This window comes from Zophobas morio, unplaced genomic scaffold, assembly GCF_036711695.1.
Source record: "Zophobas morio isolate AGI-343-1 ecotype UQ-CSIRO unplaced genomic scaffold, CSIRO_AGI_Zmor_V1 ptg000002l, whole genome shotgun sequence".
Lineage (NCBI taxonomy): Eukaryota > Metazoa > Arthropoda > Insecta > Coleoptera > Tenebrionidae > Zophobas > Zophobas morio.
Genome location: NW_026972107.1, coordinates 25,951,192 through 25,965,417, shown reverse-complemented (window position 1 = coordinate 25,965,417; position 14,226 = coordinate 25,951,192). Strand labels below are relative to the sequence as shown.

Below are 14,226 nucleotides of genomic sequence, written 5' to 3'. Positions count from 1 at the left end.
ATCGTATGTGTTCCATTAGTAACTTTTTTTTCTTCAGTTGCTGATACAGTGTTGTTTTAAAAGTGATCTATTAAGCTGCAGCATTTGACAGACTGGTCTGTCTTATACTACGCATTGGACACCAAACAACACAGCAGTTCACTTCAGAAACGCGTAAAAGTAACGACGGTGATGAATTCATTGCTAAAACAAACTCTTGTTTATAGCGAGTCTTCAAAGTACTACACAAATATTCCTGAATTCGTGCTCATGTGTTGTGATGTTCTATGCAAGTGCCTATCACTTATTAAGATTTTGGCCAATTTTTCCAAGTAGAAAGTAGATAGTTGTAATATACAGAAATTATTGTGTTTAAAATAAAAATAAAGCGAAAGACATTTGTATCGTATTCAACAGTATGTTTATCACAATTTGTTTCATCACAAATACACAATGTTTATTTAAATTCAGTTTTTTAATATCTATCCTCATGCCACTCAATACAGTCCTAATCAGCTTATGCTTGTCACAATTTAGTTCATTACAAATATACAATATTTATTTTAATTTATTTTTTCAACATCAATCCACATGCCACCGAATACAGTCCTGATCAAGGTATTCTTATCCAGCTGAAGAGGCAATGTAGTTTTACTACTCAGTTTAATGTTGTAATTCCGTAAAAGTGTCGTTAGACCAACTTTACTTTGTAACAATCCAAAACGTAAACCTGGAAGTTTTTATTTTTTAACAGTTGCTCTAAATATGTAGAGACAGGTATTAATGTTAGTTCATCAACATTATGAAAATAAAAAAACGACCGTCCTCTTCAAATAAGGAATTCGAAGTTATAAACAGACTAATCAAGTTCAGTAGCATTCAATAAACTACTGATTTGATGAACAAACATTTTTATCTACTTATTTGAATGATATTTATTTACCAATGCATACTCGTGGGCCTTCTCCAAATGGTATCCAAGTGAATGCAGGTCTAGAATTTTTATTTTCTTCAGAAAATCGTTCAGGATCAAACCTCTCTGGAGCGGGATAATATTCCGGATCCATATGTAGCCCTAAAACTGGAATAGTGACAGACGTTCCTTTTTTTATTACGATGGATGTGTGTGGAACAGTATAGTCTTTCGTGCATTTTCTAGGCAAGAATGGAACTGGTGGATGTTTTCGCAAAGTTTCTGTAAAATTATTATTAATTTCATTTTTTTCTAACACATCATTTACTTTTACCATTTAGTACTTTATCCATGTAAGTCATTTCCATAATTCCTTCGTATGTCAGTTCATTGTTATGTTTTTCTAGTACTGTATTTATTTCTTGTCTTAGTTTTTCCTGCACATCTGAATTCCTTGCCAGTTCATACAAAGCAAAAGTCATTGTTGTCGATGATGTTTCAAAACCGGCCAAAAAGAATACGAAAGCTTGTGCTGAAAGCTCATTCATAGTTAAAGCTGCCTGTGCTGTGTTTCCATGGTCATCTGTTATTTTTCCATCATCTGCAACTGCACCACGATTTTTCAGTTGCAAAAGCAAATGCATGAAATCTTTTCGATAAATGTTATTTTTTTCTCTGTAATCGACAGTATCTTTAACTGCTTTCATGAAGAATTTTTCCACGTCAGCTTTTGTAATTCTGAACTTCAAAGCACGCAATATATTATGTGGTACCATAAATTGTAACATAAATTTTAATCGATCAATTTTATTTATTTCAAAAACACGTCTCCCATACTTTCTGAATGGTGCATTTGGATCTTTAAGACTATTACATTCCAGACCAAAAGCAGCCGAACCAATGATATCAGTGGTAAATCGACCCAAAATTTCTTTAATGTTTACAGACGTGCGGTTTGTTGCTGATGCATCCATAATCTCTTTCAATCCAACCGTACAATCAGCTAATGTTTGAAACATCATTTTCATCTTTCCAGAAGTAAATGTTGGTGTGAGTTTTACCCTCATGTTTCTCCATTTTGTATCTTCTAAAGAAAACAAATTTCCCGTCAAAGGATCATCTTTTTCGTTTAAATAATTGCCGTGGTTGACAAAATGCTGGAAATCTTTTTGCAGAATTTGTTTTATAAGATCTGGATCAATCACATAATAAAATGGTTTAAGTCCTAAATAAATACCAGCATGTTTCCGATATCCTTTGTCTTTAAGTGCCCTGTACAAATCGCGAGTTTGTTCACCAAATGATTTGCGTCCAAGAATAAAGTCTTGAGTGTTGCCAAACGGAAATGTTGGTGTTAAAGTTGGTACACCCATTCGTTCCCAGTATGATAATTGCCATTTACACCACGCTATTATTATAACGATGGTCGTTGTCAAAACAGCAATGGCTTCAAAAGCAATGGATTCGGTTAAGACACTCATGTTGAAAAACAGTAAAGGAATAACAAAACAGTGCGTTTGGGAATATTGATAACCTAACTGAAATGTAAGCAGTGTCTGATCTGTTTATATAGTTTGTTATCAGTCAGCATTATTTAGAAAAACATCATGACCAGAGAAATACGTTTAAGTGTTTCACGATTACTTGGTGTTTTAAACAGAAAAAACGCATTTCAGTAGTAGAATGTCGTTGGTTTTGATTTTTTGAATTCCTTACTAAAATGCCTTATTACGCTCTTTTCGTCCCACCAACTAACCAGGGTTGCCCAATTAATGAATAAATTATAGTTAATTATTATACAAGATGATGAAAAGAATTTTTACGTACGAGTGAAAAGTGTTCATTCACGAGTGGACTATTTTTCAGGAATATATGAATATTCTTTATTGTCAAGTATAATATTTTATTTTATTTTGTACCAGATTTTTATTGAAACTTGAAAACTGTTTAAATGTGATCGTACGAAATATGGTCAATACGCCGCACCGCGCTTCATCGAACGCAAACGCGTTGGTCATAGATCAAATAATCGTGTCGTCTTTGTTTCACTTTGTTTATTTGGCTTCATTTTGTAGCCTTAACAAATTACAGAATAAAGAGTAGATTAAAGACTTCTTTATCTGCCCGTGGATAAAAGACTATTTATCTACTAAAAATAAGGCCAATTCAATTTCAGTTTTGATGTTTTAAACTGTTTTTATCGCCAACCGGCAATAGAGACATGCATTACCATAGCGATTTTCGGAAGTAAACAAACACTTTATTTTACTGTAAAAATCAAGCACTTTACCTGCCGCTTATAATTGTCAACATAACCATGACTGTATGACATTCTGTCTGTCACTGTCACGGTTCCAACGAGAAAAGTTCTGATACGATTGCAGAGTCCTATGTTGGGGAATCTGTGCTCAATAAAATGAAAATCGCAGAGACAATTTTAGGTGAAAGTCAAACTGACAACATATTTGTTACCAATGATAATTTTACTCAAGATTCACCTAATGAAATTATTAGCACGGCTAATCATCAAACATTTTCACTTCAAACTCCTTCGACTTCAGGACTCAATTTTTATAATCCGTGAGGTTGTACATTTACATTTAATATAACAAGTAATAAGTAGATATCTTTTGACTCATTGTTATTATACGTTTACTGTCATAATAAAATATGATAAGTCATAACATTTCCATTATTTTTAATTATAAATTTTTAAGGTTGGCGATAAAAATTTGTATGCACCACGTCAGTAAAGGATCTTTATCGAACTCGCCTGTTACTCGCCTCGCTCGCTTCGCTCGCTCGGCTCATAATCTCAGACTCGTTCGATAAAGAATCACTTTACTGACTTGGTACATAAATAACTATTATTAAATCCTTAGCAACTCTGACAAATAAGTTTGTATTCACAAGTGAATTGCGAAATTTTTAATTACTCTTAGATTTTTAAATCACTCACAGAAACATGGAAAACAGCCCAGGGACATATAAATGTCTGTATTAATTTTTATGGCGCAACACAGAGATGCATGCGCTCTATACTCCAAAGACGGGGAAATTTCTACATAAATAAATAACTGTACAAATGTTTTAAAAATGTTTAATCCTCATTAAGAACATAATAATTCACAGAAATACTGCCATAAAGCGTTTTGAAAGCATGGACAGCACATGATCCTTTGCTGTTTCGATTATGAATATATACAGAATGTCATAATCGATTGTCATGTCAAATTGTCACGTACCGCAAGTATTCATGCAAGGACGAGCGGCAGATTTGGACGGTTTTAATTAAATTTCACACTGTCCAATCGATGTGACGCTCTTTTAAAGACACTTCCTTCTTAACAAAAATAATTATCTAAAGTTAACGTGTACTAAATAATTTCTAAACAATAGGTAGAAGAATTTCTACAATAATTTGTTATTAAACAGTTATATACGGATCAATTCGACTACTAATTATCTAAACGCACCATACACATACAGGCCTTAGAATCTGATCGATCCAATTAACTTGTCAAAATTCTTTCAAAACCAACATGCGAATGAGGCAATTGACCCAGTCTTGTCCGTCAATGACCTCATCAATCTTTACATCCAAGTATCAATTTATTGATAGTACGTTTAAATGCAGAAATATCATTACTTTTAGTCTAATTTCTCCACATTCAACCAAACTCCTCCTTCCACGGCCGAAACGAAACTTCTCTTGTCCATTTGTGTCGGTACTTTAGTTCTTCCATTGAGGGTAATTTTATAATTTTTCAGTAGTACGCATAATCCCACTCTGCTTTGAAGCATACCAAAACGCAATCCTAATAAGTTAAAAGTTGAAATATCGCTCTAAATAATTATAACCTGACTTACCTATGCAAAGTCTTGGCCCTTCTCCAAACGGAAGCCATGTAAAATCCGGCCTTGTTTTTTTATTTTTGTCTGAAAAACGTTCAGGATCAAACTTCTCGGGATCTGGATAATATTCTGGATCAGTATGTAAGCCTGCACTTGATATATTAACCCTTGTCCCTTTTTTTAGGTGAATAGAAGTGTTCGGAATGGTATAATCCTTATTGCATTTTCTCACTATGATTGGAATCGGCGGATGTTTACGTAAAGTTTCTAAAACAAACAAATTAACCTTTCTTAAATTTAGCACTTGGTTAATATACCATGTAGAACTTTTTCCAAATATGCCATTTCCATAACTGCCGCGTATGTGAGTTGACCATCATGTTTGGCAAGTACAGTATTTATTTCCTTCCTTAATTTATCTTGTACGTGTAGATTAGTTGCTAATTCGTACAAAGCAAAAGTCATCGCCGTAGATGAGGTTTCAAATCCAGCGAGGAAGAATACGTAAGCTTGCGCCGCAAGTTCGTTCATGCTCAACGCTTTTTCTGTCAACTTACCACCGTCTGAAAGCTTGTCATCTTCTTCTACTGAACCTCTGTTTTTCAATTGAATAAGTAAATGTAAGAAATCCTTTCTATAAACGTTATTTTTTTCTCTGTAGTCGACGGTATCTCGAATTGCTTTCATAAAAAATTGCTCTACATCAGGTTTAGTTCTTTTCAAATTAAGAGCACGTACTACACTTTTAGGCAATATCGACAGAGATAGTGTTTTTAATCGTTCCGAAGTGGACACTTCGAAAATCTTTTTGCCGTATTTTCTAAACTCAGCATCAGGATTTTTCAAACTATTGCATTCCAATCCGAATGCTACAGATCCAATAATATCTGTGGTAAAGCGACCTAATATGTTTTTAATATCAACGGGTGAATGATTCGCAGCAGATTCATCCATAATATCTTTCAGACCAATAGAGCAATCTGCCAAAGTTTGGAACATCATCTTCATCTTACCAGAAGTAAACGTCGGTGTTAACTTTATTCTCATGTTTTTCCATTTTTCGTCTTCTAGATTAAATAAATGCCCATTTAAAGGATCAATTTTCTCATCCAAACTTACTCCGTGGTTGATAAAGTGTTGAAAATCTTTTTGCATTATGTGTTTGATTATATCCGGATCGATTGGAAGGTAAACCGGAGATAAAAACATATAAATTCCTCCGTGTTTGAATCCGTTGGCTTTGAACTTTCTGTGGAAGTCTTTATACACCTCTCCAATTGTCCGACGTCCAAGTATTATATCTTTTGCGTCTCCAAACGGGAAAGTTGGTTGTAAAATTGGTAGACCAATTTTAACCCAGTGAAGAAACTTTGCTGTATAGTATTAATCCGAATAGGAGCGTGACGAATACAGCTGTAACATCGTACAGAATATTCGAAGTGAAAACTGCCATGTTCTGAGGGTTTTAAAAAGCACGTCAGTTACGATTTCGTTTTGCACTCACGGCACCATAATTTCAAGTTACGAAAAGTGAACAATTTATATTATATTTATTCACATATAATTTTTACCACGTAACTGTTTCGAGAGATATGACATTGCTAATGCCAAGATAAGTGAAATTCACAGTGATAAGCACTTTTATTTTGTTAGCATTACATGTGTTTTGTACACACATATCGCTATTTTTATATGGATTTAATTTAGTTAATGTACCTCCACTTAGGTACTCACATTTATTATCGGATATTTATTTTGACTGTCATCAACATCAACTCACATCAAAATTAGTTAGCAAATTACATTACGATTATAATTACGTATTACAAAACGTAATAAAAACTGTGTAAAATAGTAAATATTTAAGTCAACTTCGTGACGTCAAGCCAAACTCCTCCTGCTACTCTTGAAACGAAAGCTCGTTTATCAAATTGCAAAGGACTGAGTGTTCTTTTGTTTAATTTAATATCGTAATTCTTGACAAAAGTAGCTAAGGCCACTTTGCTTTGAAGTATACCAAATCGCATTCCTGTTAACGTTACATAAATTAGTAAAGTTAAGTTAACACTAGTTTGTATGTCTTACCGATACAAATTCTTGGCCCGTCACCAAATGGCAGCCACGTAAAAGATGGTCTGCTTTGTTTATTCTCCTCAGAAAATCGCTCTGGATCAAAAATATCTGGATTCGGATAATATTCTGGATCGCTATGTAATCCCAGTACTGAAATCATAACTCCTACACCTTTATTCAGCTGTACGTCGGTACCCGGTATAATGTAATCTTTCGTGCACAATCTTGTTAAAATTGGTAGCGGCGGATATTTTCGAAGAGTTTCTGAAACGAATAGTTCAGCATAGTGGTCGAGATTAGCGGGAAAACTTACCAAACAAAACTTTTTCCATAAATGTCATTTCCATTACTGCTTCGTAGGTCATTTTGTTGTCATGTCTAGCTAGTACAGAATTTACTTCTTCCCTTAATTTACTTTGAATGTCGGAATTGACAGCAAGCTCATATAAAGCAAAGGTGACCGTGGTAGAAGAAGTTTCGTATCCAGCCATGAAGAAAACGTAAGCTTGTGCGGCCAACTGATTCATGGTTAAAGCAACTTCTTTGGACTCGCCTGTTTCATCTTTGATTTGTTCGTCATCGGCCACAGTCCCCCGATTTTTCAGTTGCAAAAGTAAATGCATGAAATCTTTTCGGTAATAGTTATTCTTTTCTCTGTATTCGACGGTGTTACGAACAACCTTCATGAAAAATTCCTCAACATCTCTCTTAGTAAACTTGTGTTTAATTGCGTGCAAAAACCAGTGAGGTAAAATCACTTGCATAAAAATTTTAATTGTATCCCAAAAATCCATTTCAGTAGCTTTTTTGCCGAAAGTCCTAAATGGTGCATCTGGATCTTTCAGACTATCACATTCCAATCCAAATGCCACCGAACTGATAACATCAGTTCCGAATCTACTGAGAATGTCCCTGATATCAATACCTAAGTCGTTATCAGCCGAATCGTCTATTAAATTCTTTAAATTGTCGCTAATTATTGCTATGGTCTGGAACATCATCTTCATTTTGCCGGACGTGAATGTCGGAGTTAGTTTTACTCTCAAATTTCTCCATTTGACATCCTCCAGATTAAACAAGTGCCCGCTCAAGGGATCGGTTTCTTCGTCTAAGAAGCCACCATGACTATTAAAGTGTTGGAAGTCGGTTTGCATGATGTGTTTAATGATTTCAGGATCTATCGGCACATATCCCGGTGATGGTCCTATGTAAAAACCAGCGTGCTGATGACCTTTTTCTTTCATAATCCTGTAAACTTCGCGGAACTGTTCTCCGAAGGATAGACGACCCAACATTAGATCCTTAGCGGTACCAAACGGAATTGTAGGCGTTAAAGTTGGTACACCCATTTGTTCCCAATAAGTGAATTTCCATTTCATATATGCTATTCCGCCAATCACAAGAGTCACAATAATTGCTATGATGTCATAGCAGAGGCAAGCTGTAACTATAGCCATGGTTTTAATGGGCCTATAAAATTGAAAAAAAATCACAGTTAGAAGAAAGTTAATATCGAACACGATTTTAAATCAGACTACAATTAACTACGCTATCAAGCATTTGTAATTATTTTATACAGTGGGTTCAGTTAAGTTCAAGGTTGGATGTGTGATATCGGTGAACATAGTGATAGTCCACCCAGCATACATGCATGATATGAAAAAATGGTAATATTTAGCTATATCTGTTAATTCGATTAAATATTTTCGGTTAGAAAAGTAATGTAAACGGTATTACAAGCGGCTACCATGTAATGAACAGTTGAAAAAAGTCGTAAATTATAATAAATGTTTAATAAATGAACTTGCAGCCAAATTACGACGCGTAATTAATTTTTCAGAAAAATAGTATTTTAGACGTGCTGCACTACATTTGTTACATCATCACTGATCGCGCGTTAACTACATTCACCGTGAGTTCCCAATGTAGACTGGTGTCTAGTCTTAATGGGTGCGCTTTATAGCAGACTCTTGTAGGGATCGATTTTTACGCTCTAATCTTCTACATCGAAATTTCATTAGATAAATATGGAGGCTACTTAATTTGTGGACTATGCTTTAATTAAAGTGAGCACAACCAATTGTGTCCTATTAACAACCAAATATATTTGCATGTATTTTTTTGCAACTTATATTTCAGATAAGTATGTAAAACGCATAAGTTTTACTTCTCAATGTCAAATTTAATGTATTTTTGAATTTACAGATCCCAGATTACAAATATGCAAGTTGCTATTCGGAAAATATGAAACTGATTAATCTAAAATTTTTTTTTTTATTTTAAGGTTCCAAAGATGTTTCCTCGTTTATTTTTAAATTATTTGGTACCGCATCATATACTTCTATATCAACACAGGCTATTGTCAAATTTACGGACCCATGCAATTTGAACCAAAAAGATAAGCTTAAGACCAATTATTATTAATTAGAATTCATTTAATTTCCAAGCAATGCCTCCTGGAGCTCCAAAGTTTAAGGGTGTGGGCTAATTTAGAAACATCGCTGTATATTTCAATCTACGTTTGATATGTTGTTTCATGTCCCTAGGAGTATAAAAAATTTGTCTGTTGATTTTTATTAACCAGATAATTTCCGTAAATATCGGATCGATTGGTGTCAAAATTCGTATGTGTAGAATATCATGTAGATGGTAAAACCCTAATCAAAATTTATCTGATCCTACTCACTCACACTGCAGTGTTGCTTAGTAAACGCCGTTTTAATTTTATAAAATAATGTATTCCTGCACTTTTATTATTATTAATATTATTATAAACCTGTAGAGGCGCTCTCTACTTCGCAGATGAGAGGTCCGCAGATCGATTCCGGCAACGTTTTTGTTTTTACTAATCAGATCAAGGACCACCACATATGGGAAAAGTCACTAAAAATATAACCAGAGCCTTGCGCTTCATCAATGCATTAATATTTTTGGAGCAGTTGTTAATCGCGTATCTGTTTCCTATCAGGAGTGCGAGCTGCACTCCACGCCAGACGAAATATAAACAAGTTATATAACAGAGTGTGTTTTCGTAACATAGGGGCCAATTCAAGTTCATTTAGTCGCAAAACGGCGTTGCTATGGTGATGAAATTGACCCTATAAAGCACTCGAAATAAAGGCAGTTTAAAGCGTAAGCGCTATTACTGGTACTGTCTATTTATATATTGTTTTAATGTAGAGACATTATCACAAAATCAAATTTTATAATTATTAAAAAATCCAGATTTATTGAACTGTACTTCAGGGGCGAGGGAAGTCCTGTCGAAACGACCTTCGACCAATTTTTTATTTTATCTTAAAATATTTATTTACAGATTTGTTTAGAAATGTTGGTAAGAAGTATCTTTGTGGCAAAATTGTCTTTCCCAAATTTTGGGAACAAGTCATATTAGGACAAGTGTTACATTGTGCATACGAAGTTACTAAAATGTTGATAAGTTATATCAAAAAGTATAAAACAGATATTTTTTAAAAAGCGAGCCCTGAAGTGCATACAATGTGGACAGTATTTTTTGAAATACTGTCCGCATTGTTCTTTGGGGCAAGGATAGTCGATGCAAATAACATAACTGCACAATTTTTGTCATTATTTTATTTTTTTATTTCAGGACATATTCACTAAGTTCTTATCTTTTTAAAGAAGCATTAAGTACATGGGAATTACAAACATTTTTTTTTTACAGTAATCCTTAAGATTTATTATTCTAATATATATTTATAATTCTATATAGTTATTTATACATACTACTTTATCTTTACGAAATATTTTATTTTTTGCCCGTCGCCAAAACTGTATTAATATAATACGATATACTTATTACAAAAATTAACTCATAAATTAATTTATTTCTGATATGTTTAGCCAAATTTCCTTGTCAGTAGTGGTAATAAACGCTTTTTTATTCATCACTAAAGGCAATTGCGTTTTTTCGCTTAACGTCACCTTACGGCTTCGAAGTAGAGTCACTAGTCCTATTTTGGTCTGTAACATTCCGAATCTTAAACCTGAAAAAGAAAAAATAATATAATCTGCTAATGCGTTCCCAAAATTTAAATTTACCTATGCAAATTCTAGGACCTTCACCAAAAGGCATCCATGTACATGGCGGACGACTATTTTTATTCATATCGGAAAAACGTTCAGGATCAAATTTCGAAGGTTCTGGATAATAATCTGCATCGTAATGGATGGCTAGAGTAGGTATTACGATCATTGTTCCTTCCTCTAAACGAATATTAGTGTCAGGAACGTCGTATGCTTGAGTACATTTTCTGTTTAAAAACGCTAAAGGTGAATGTTTTCTTAATGTTTCTGTGAAAAGAATGGGACTCAGTAATGTTATAGTTAATTATTACTTACAGATATTACCATTAATGACTTGGTCCAAATACGTCATTTCCATTAAGGCCTCGTAAGATATTTGGTTGTTATGCTTTGCCAGAACAGTATTAATTTCGTTTCGCAGTTTATCTTGTATATCTTGGTGATGGCTCAGTTCATACAATGCAAAAGTCATCGCAGTCGATGATGTTTCGTAGCCCGCAACAAAGAACACAAAAACTTGAGCAGCTAATTCGTTGAAAGTCAGTCCTATTTCCCCTCCTTTGTCACTGCTGAGTATAATTTCATCATCAGAAATTTTTCCTCTGTTTTTTAATTGAAGCAACAAATGAAGAAAATCTTTCCTGTAAACGTTATTTTTTTCTCTGTAGTTCACTGTACTCTTCACCAGATTTAATATAAAATCTTCTACGTCGTGTTTATTTACTTTAAATTGAATTGTATCCAGGAATTTTGGATGAAGCATGAATTGTGCGAGATTCTTGAAATTTTCCCAAAGTGTGTTCTCGACGACGCGTTTTCCAAAATATCGTAGAGGGGTGTTGGGATGCTTAAGACTATTACCTTCTATTCCAAAAGCGCAGGAGGTAATTACGTCGGTCGTAAACCTTGCTAGAACATCTTTAATGTCTACGGGTTCTTTACGTGTTGCCATTTGATTGAATAAACTGTCCAGTTCTTTAGCACAATTTGCCATTGTATCGAACATCATTTTCATTTTACCAGAAGTAAAAGTAGCTGATAATTTTTGACGCAGATTTTTCCATTTTGTACCTTCTAGTGAAAACAGATGACCACTTAAAGGATCGTTTTCTTCATTTATATAAAATCCCCGATCAATAAAATGGGAAAAATCCTTCTGCAGAATGCTTTTGATTATCGTAGGGTCAGTGGGAACGTAAAATGGGCGTGCAAACATGTAGACTCCCCCATGTTTCAATCCTTGCTTTTTAAATTGATGGTAGAACTCGGCAAATTGTTCAGCAAAACTTGCTTTCGATGTAAAAAGCTTGCCAGTGTTACCAAAAGGTATAGATGGCTCCAAATAACTTAATCCTCGTCTTTTCCAATATCCAAATGACCATTTGTAATACATTACTAGTACTACTAGAAGAGTTACCCCAATCACTACCAAATCATAGAATAATCCGGCACTAAGAAGAGACATTGTGAATTCAACTTTTTCAACAAATATTTTTTGTTCGAAGAGTATCGTTTTATACTTAACGTGTCTTCTGTTAAACGGCAACTCTCGCGTGCACTACGATTGTTAGTGCTGATGATAACAAGTTGACTTTTATATAGTTCTTTAATTTGTTGCAATCATCACGAAACATGTAATTTGTGATTCAGCATGACGTTGTTTATAAAATATCGTCTAATCATTTGTTATTATTTAAGATGGCAACTTGAAATTGTTTGTAAATATAAAGCAATAATTAATCATTTATCTCCGCCTAATATGACATAACATTGTTAAATTGTTAATTAATAATGTAAATTGATACTGCAATGGACCCCACACTATAGTAGTACCTACCTTAGCCTCGAGAAGCAAAAAAATAAATACCTCTTATACTTATCACATAGGTTTTGAAATTTTTATTATAATATGTACTTTCCATTTAATTTATGTTTATTCTATTTTAGAACCATAATCTTATTTATAAGCACCCAAATGCGGGCTTAAATTGGCCTTTTTAGCACAAATCTGTCAAAAATTGCTAAGCAACAATTGATTGTTCATTTACACTAATCATTTAATTATTCAAACACGCTTCGATATTCAACATTTTTCTTAAGTTGGAAAAATAATATTTTATCAAATCATTACCTGACCGACTTCAAATTCTTCTAAACTTTCGTTTGAATAAACGTTTTTCGCTTGTTTAATTTACATTTTGAAAAACGAATTATCAAATAATCAACGTGGTATCCATAACAACATCAAAATAATAGCCAGCTATGTATTAAAATTCGCATCGGCACAATTCACACAGTCTTGCCGAAAATACTCAATATTTCGTTAAAAATAGTTTAGAAACTAAAATAGAATAAAACGTTGTATGTACCACGTGCATAATTGTCGATTGTGGCACTCGGGAAAAATAAAAGCCCTCCTTCGTCGGGCTTTAAACATTCCCTCGTGCCACAATCTCCCTGATTATGCCCTTAATACATAAATAACTAAAAGTTGTTTCGAAAAGAATCACATTATATTGCACGTCACCTGTTTTCATCCATTTCCAAGCCTACGTATATTGTCACATATATGTAAAAAAATATGTAATGATACTGAACTTTTCTTGGCTGTGAAGTACAACCAACAGGACATGTTTATCGGTCCTTATTTTTAATTTTAGATACAATTTTTTGGAATTATTTATAATTTTTAGAACACTGGAGTCATCGTTCGATTCTATACTTTGGTTAACTATTGTATATATTAGAATTTGGTATATTTAATAACTGGGGCCCGGAGAATTTCTTACAAATTCAAAATGCACGTTGGCGTTATTGTTAATAATGCAGATTCCTTTCTCGGCTGAACGGCTAGTCATCGAAATCCACATGCGACCGGTAGAAAGTTCCTCCCTTGGAGGGCCCTTCGCCGCTGAAAGTAATATTAAGAAACCATAAAGAGATTAAGGGATTTTCTCCGGGAAAATAACTTTTATGTACACAAAGTACTCTCGAAGTTTTGCGCCGAAACAGTTTATCGAAAATAATAGACCTCATAAGGGTAGAGATCGTTAGGAACATGTATTTTCTTGACGTTTTCCATCGAGAAAGCTCACGTCAACGTGAATAATTACTCGGCACGTGCAATGAAAAAGTCGTTAGGTGAATGCGCGTGGCATAAGTCCGTAGCTATCAGCGACAAAGGTTATGGTAGTTGGATCCGCCCGCGAGGCCTAAATTAAATAGAATTAATACAATCTGATAGGAAACGTGGCCAATGAAATCTGCTGCAAACACGCGAAACCGTAATCTTATAACTTACGCAGTCTACGTGACATTTCAGCCTGAAAATGTGTCTTCTTTCAGCTTCGCCAAACTGT

At 34.1% G+C, this 14,226-nt stretch overlaps 3 protein-coding genes and 1 pseudogene across 7 annotated transcripts in view; 1 reads left to right on the top strand and 3 right to left on the bottom strand.

Moving 5' to 3' along the window:
* The window catches only part of LOC135131743 (uncharacterized protein), a 228,195-nt gene that overhangs the window by 145,782 nt on the left and 68,187 nt on the right, over positions 1-14,226 (top strand). The gene's annotated exons all lie outside the window — the stretch shown is intronic.
* LOC135131667 (cytochrome P450 6A1-like) lies at positions 436-2,430 on the bottom strand. The gene is made up of 3 exons (XM_064059514.1): positions 1,227-2,430; positions 923-1,174; positions 436-709 (listed from the first exon to the last, which is right to left on the bottom strand). The coding sequence occupies exons 1-3, from the start codon at positions 2,371-2,373 to the stop codon at positions 543-545; spliced, it is 1,566 nt and encodes a 521-aa protein (XP_063915584.1). The 5' UTR covers positions 2,374-2,430; the 3' UTR covers positions 436-542.
* Positions 3,979-6,351, bottom strand: LOC135131817 (probable cytochrome P450 6a14; annotated as a pseudogene).
* LOC135132708 (uncharacterized) lies at positions 6,478-12,522 on the bottom strand. Its single transcript, XM_064060887.1, has 6 exons — positions 11,192-12,522; positions 10,883-11,134; positions 10,668-10,827; positions 7,134-8,290; positions 6,833-7,084; positions 6,478-6,776 (listed from the first exon to the last, which is right to left on the bottom strand). The coding sequence occupies exons 1-6, from the start codon at positions 12,330-12,332 to the stop codon at positions 6,610-6,612; spliced, it is 3,129 nt and encodes a 1,042-aa protein (XP_063916957.1). The 5' UTR covers positions 12,333-12,522; the 3' UTR covers positions 6,478-6,609.

Excerpts from the sequence above, each read along its gene's own strand:
- LOC135131667 (XM_064059514.1), bottom strand. The coding sequence starts at position 2,373 with ATGAGTGTCTTAACCGAATCCATTGCTTTTGAAGCCATTGCTGTTTTG. Across the intron at positions 1,175-1,226 it reads CATGGATAAAGTACTAAATG|AAACTTTGCGAAAACATCCA; the intron begins GTAAAAGTAAAT and ends ATAATTTTACAG. Across the intron at positions 710-922 it reads AGGCCCACGAGTATGCATTG|GTTTACGTTTTGGATTGTTA; the intron begins GTAAATAAATAT and ends AAAAACTTCCAG.
- LOC135132708 (XM_064060887.1), bottom strand. The coding sequence starts at position 12,332 with ATGTCTCTTCTTAGTGCCGGATTATTCTATGATTTGGTAGTGATTGGG. Across the intron at positions 11,135-11,191 it reads TTTGGACCAAGTCATTAATG|AAACATTAAGAAAACATTCA; the intron begins GTAATATCTGTA and ends TTCTTTTCACAG. Across the intron at positions 8,291-10,667 it reads TGGCTAAACATATCAGAAAT|GCCCATTAAAACCATGGCTA; the intron begins AAATTAATTTAT and ends TCAATTTTATAG.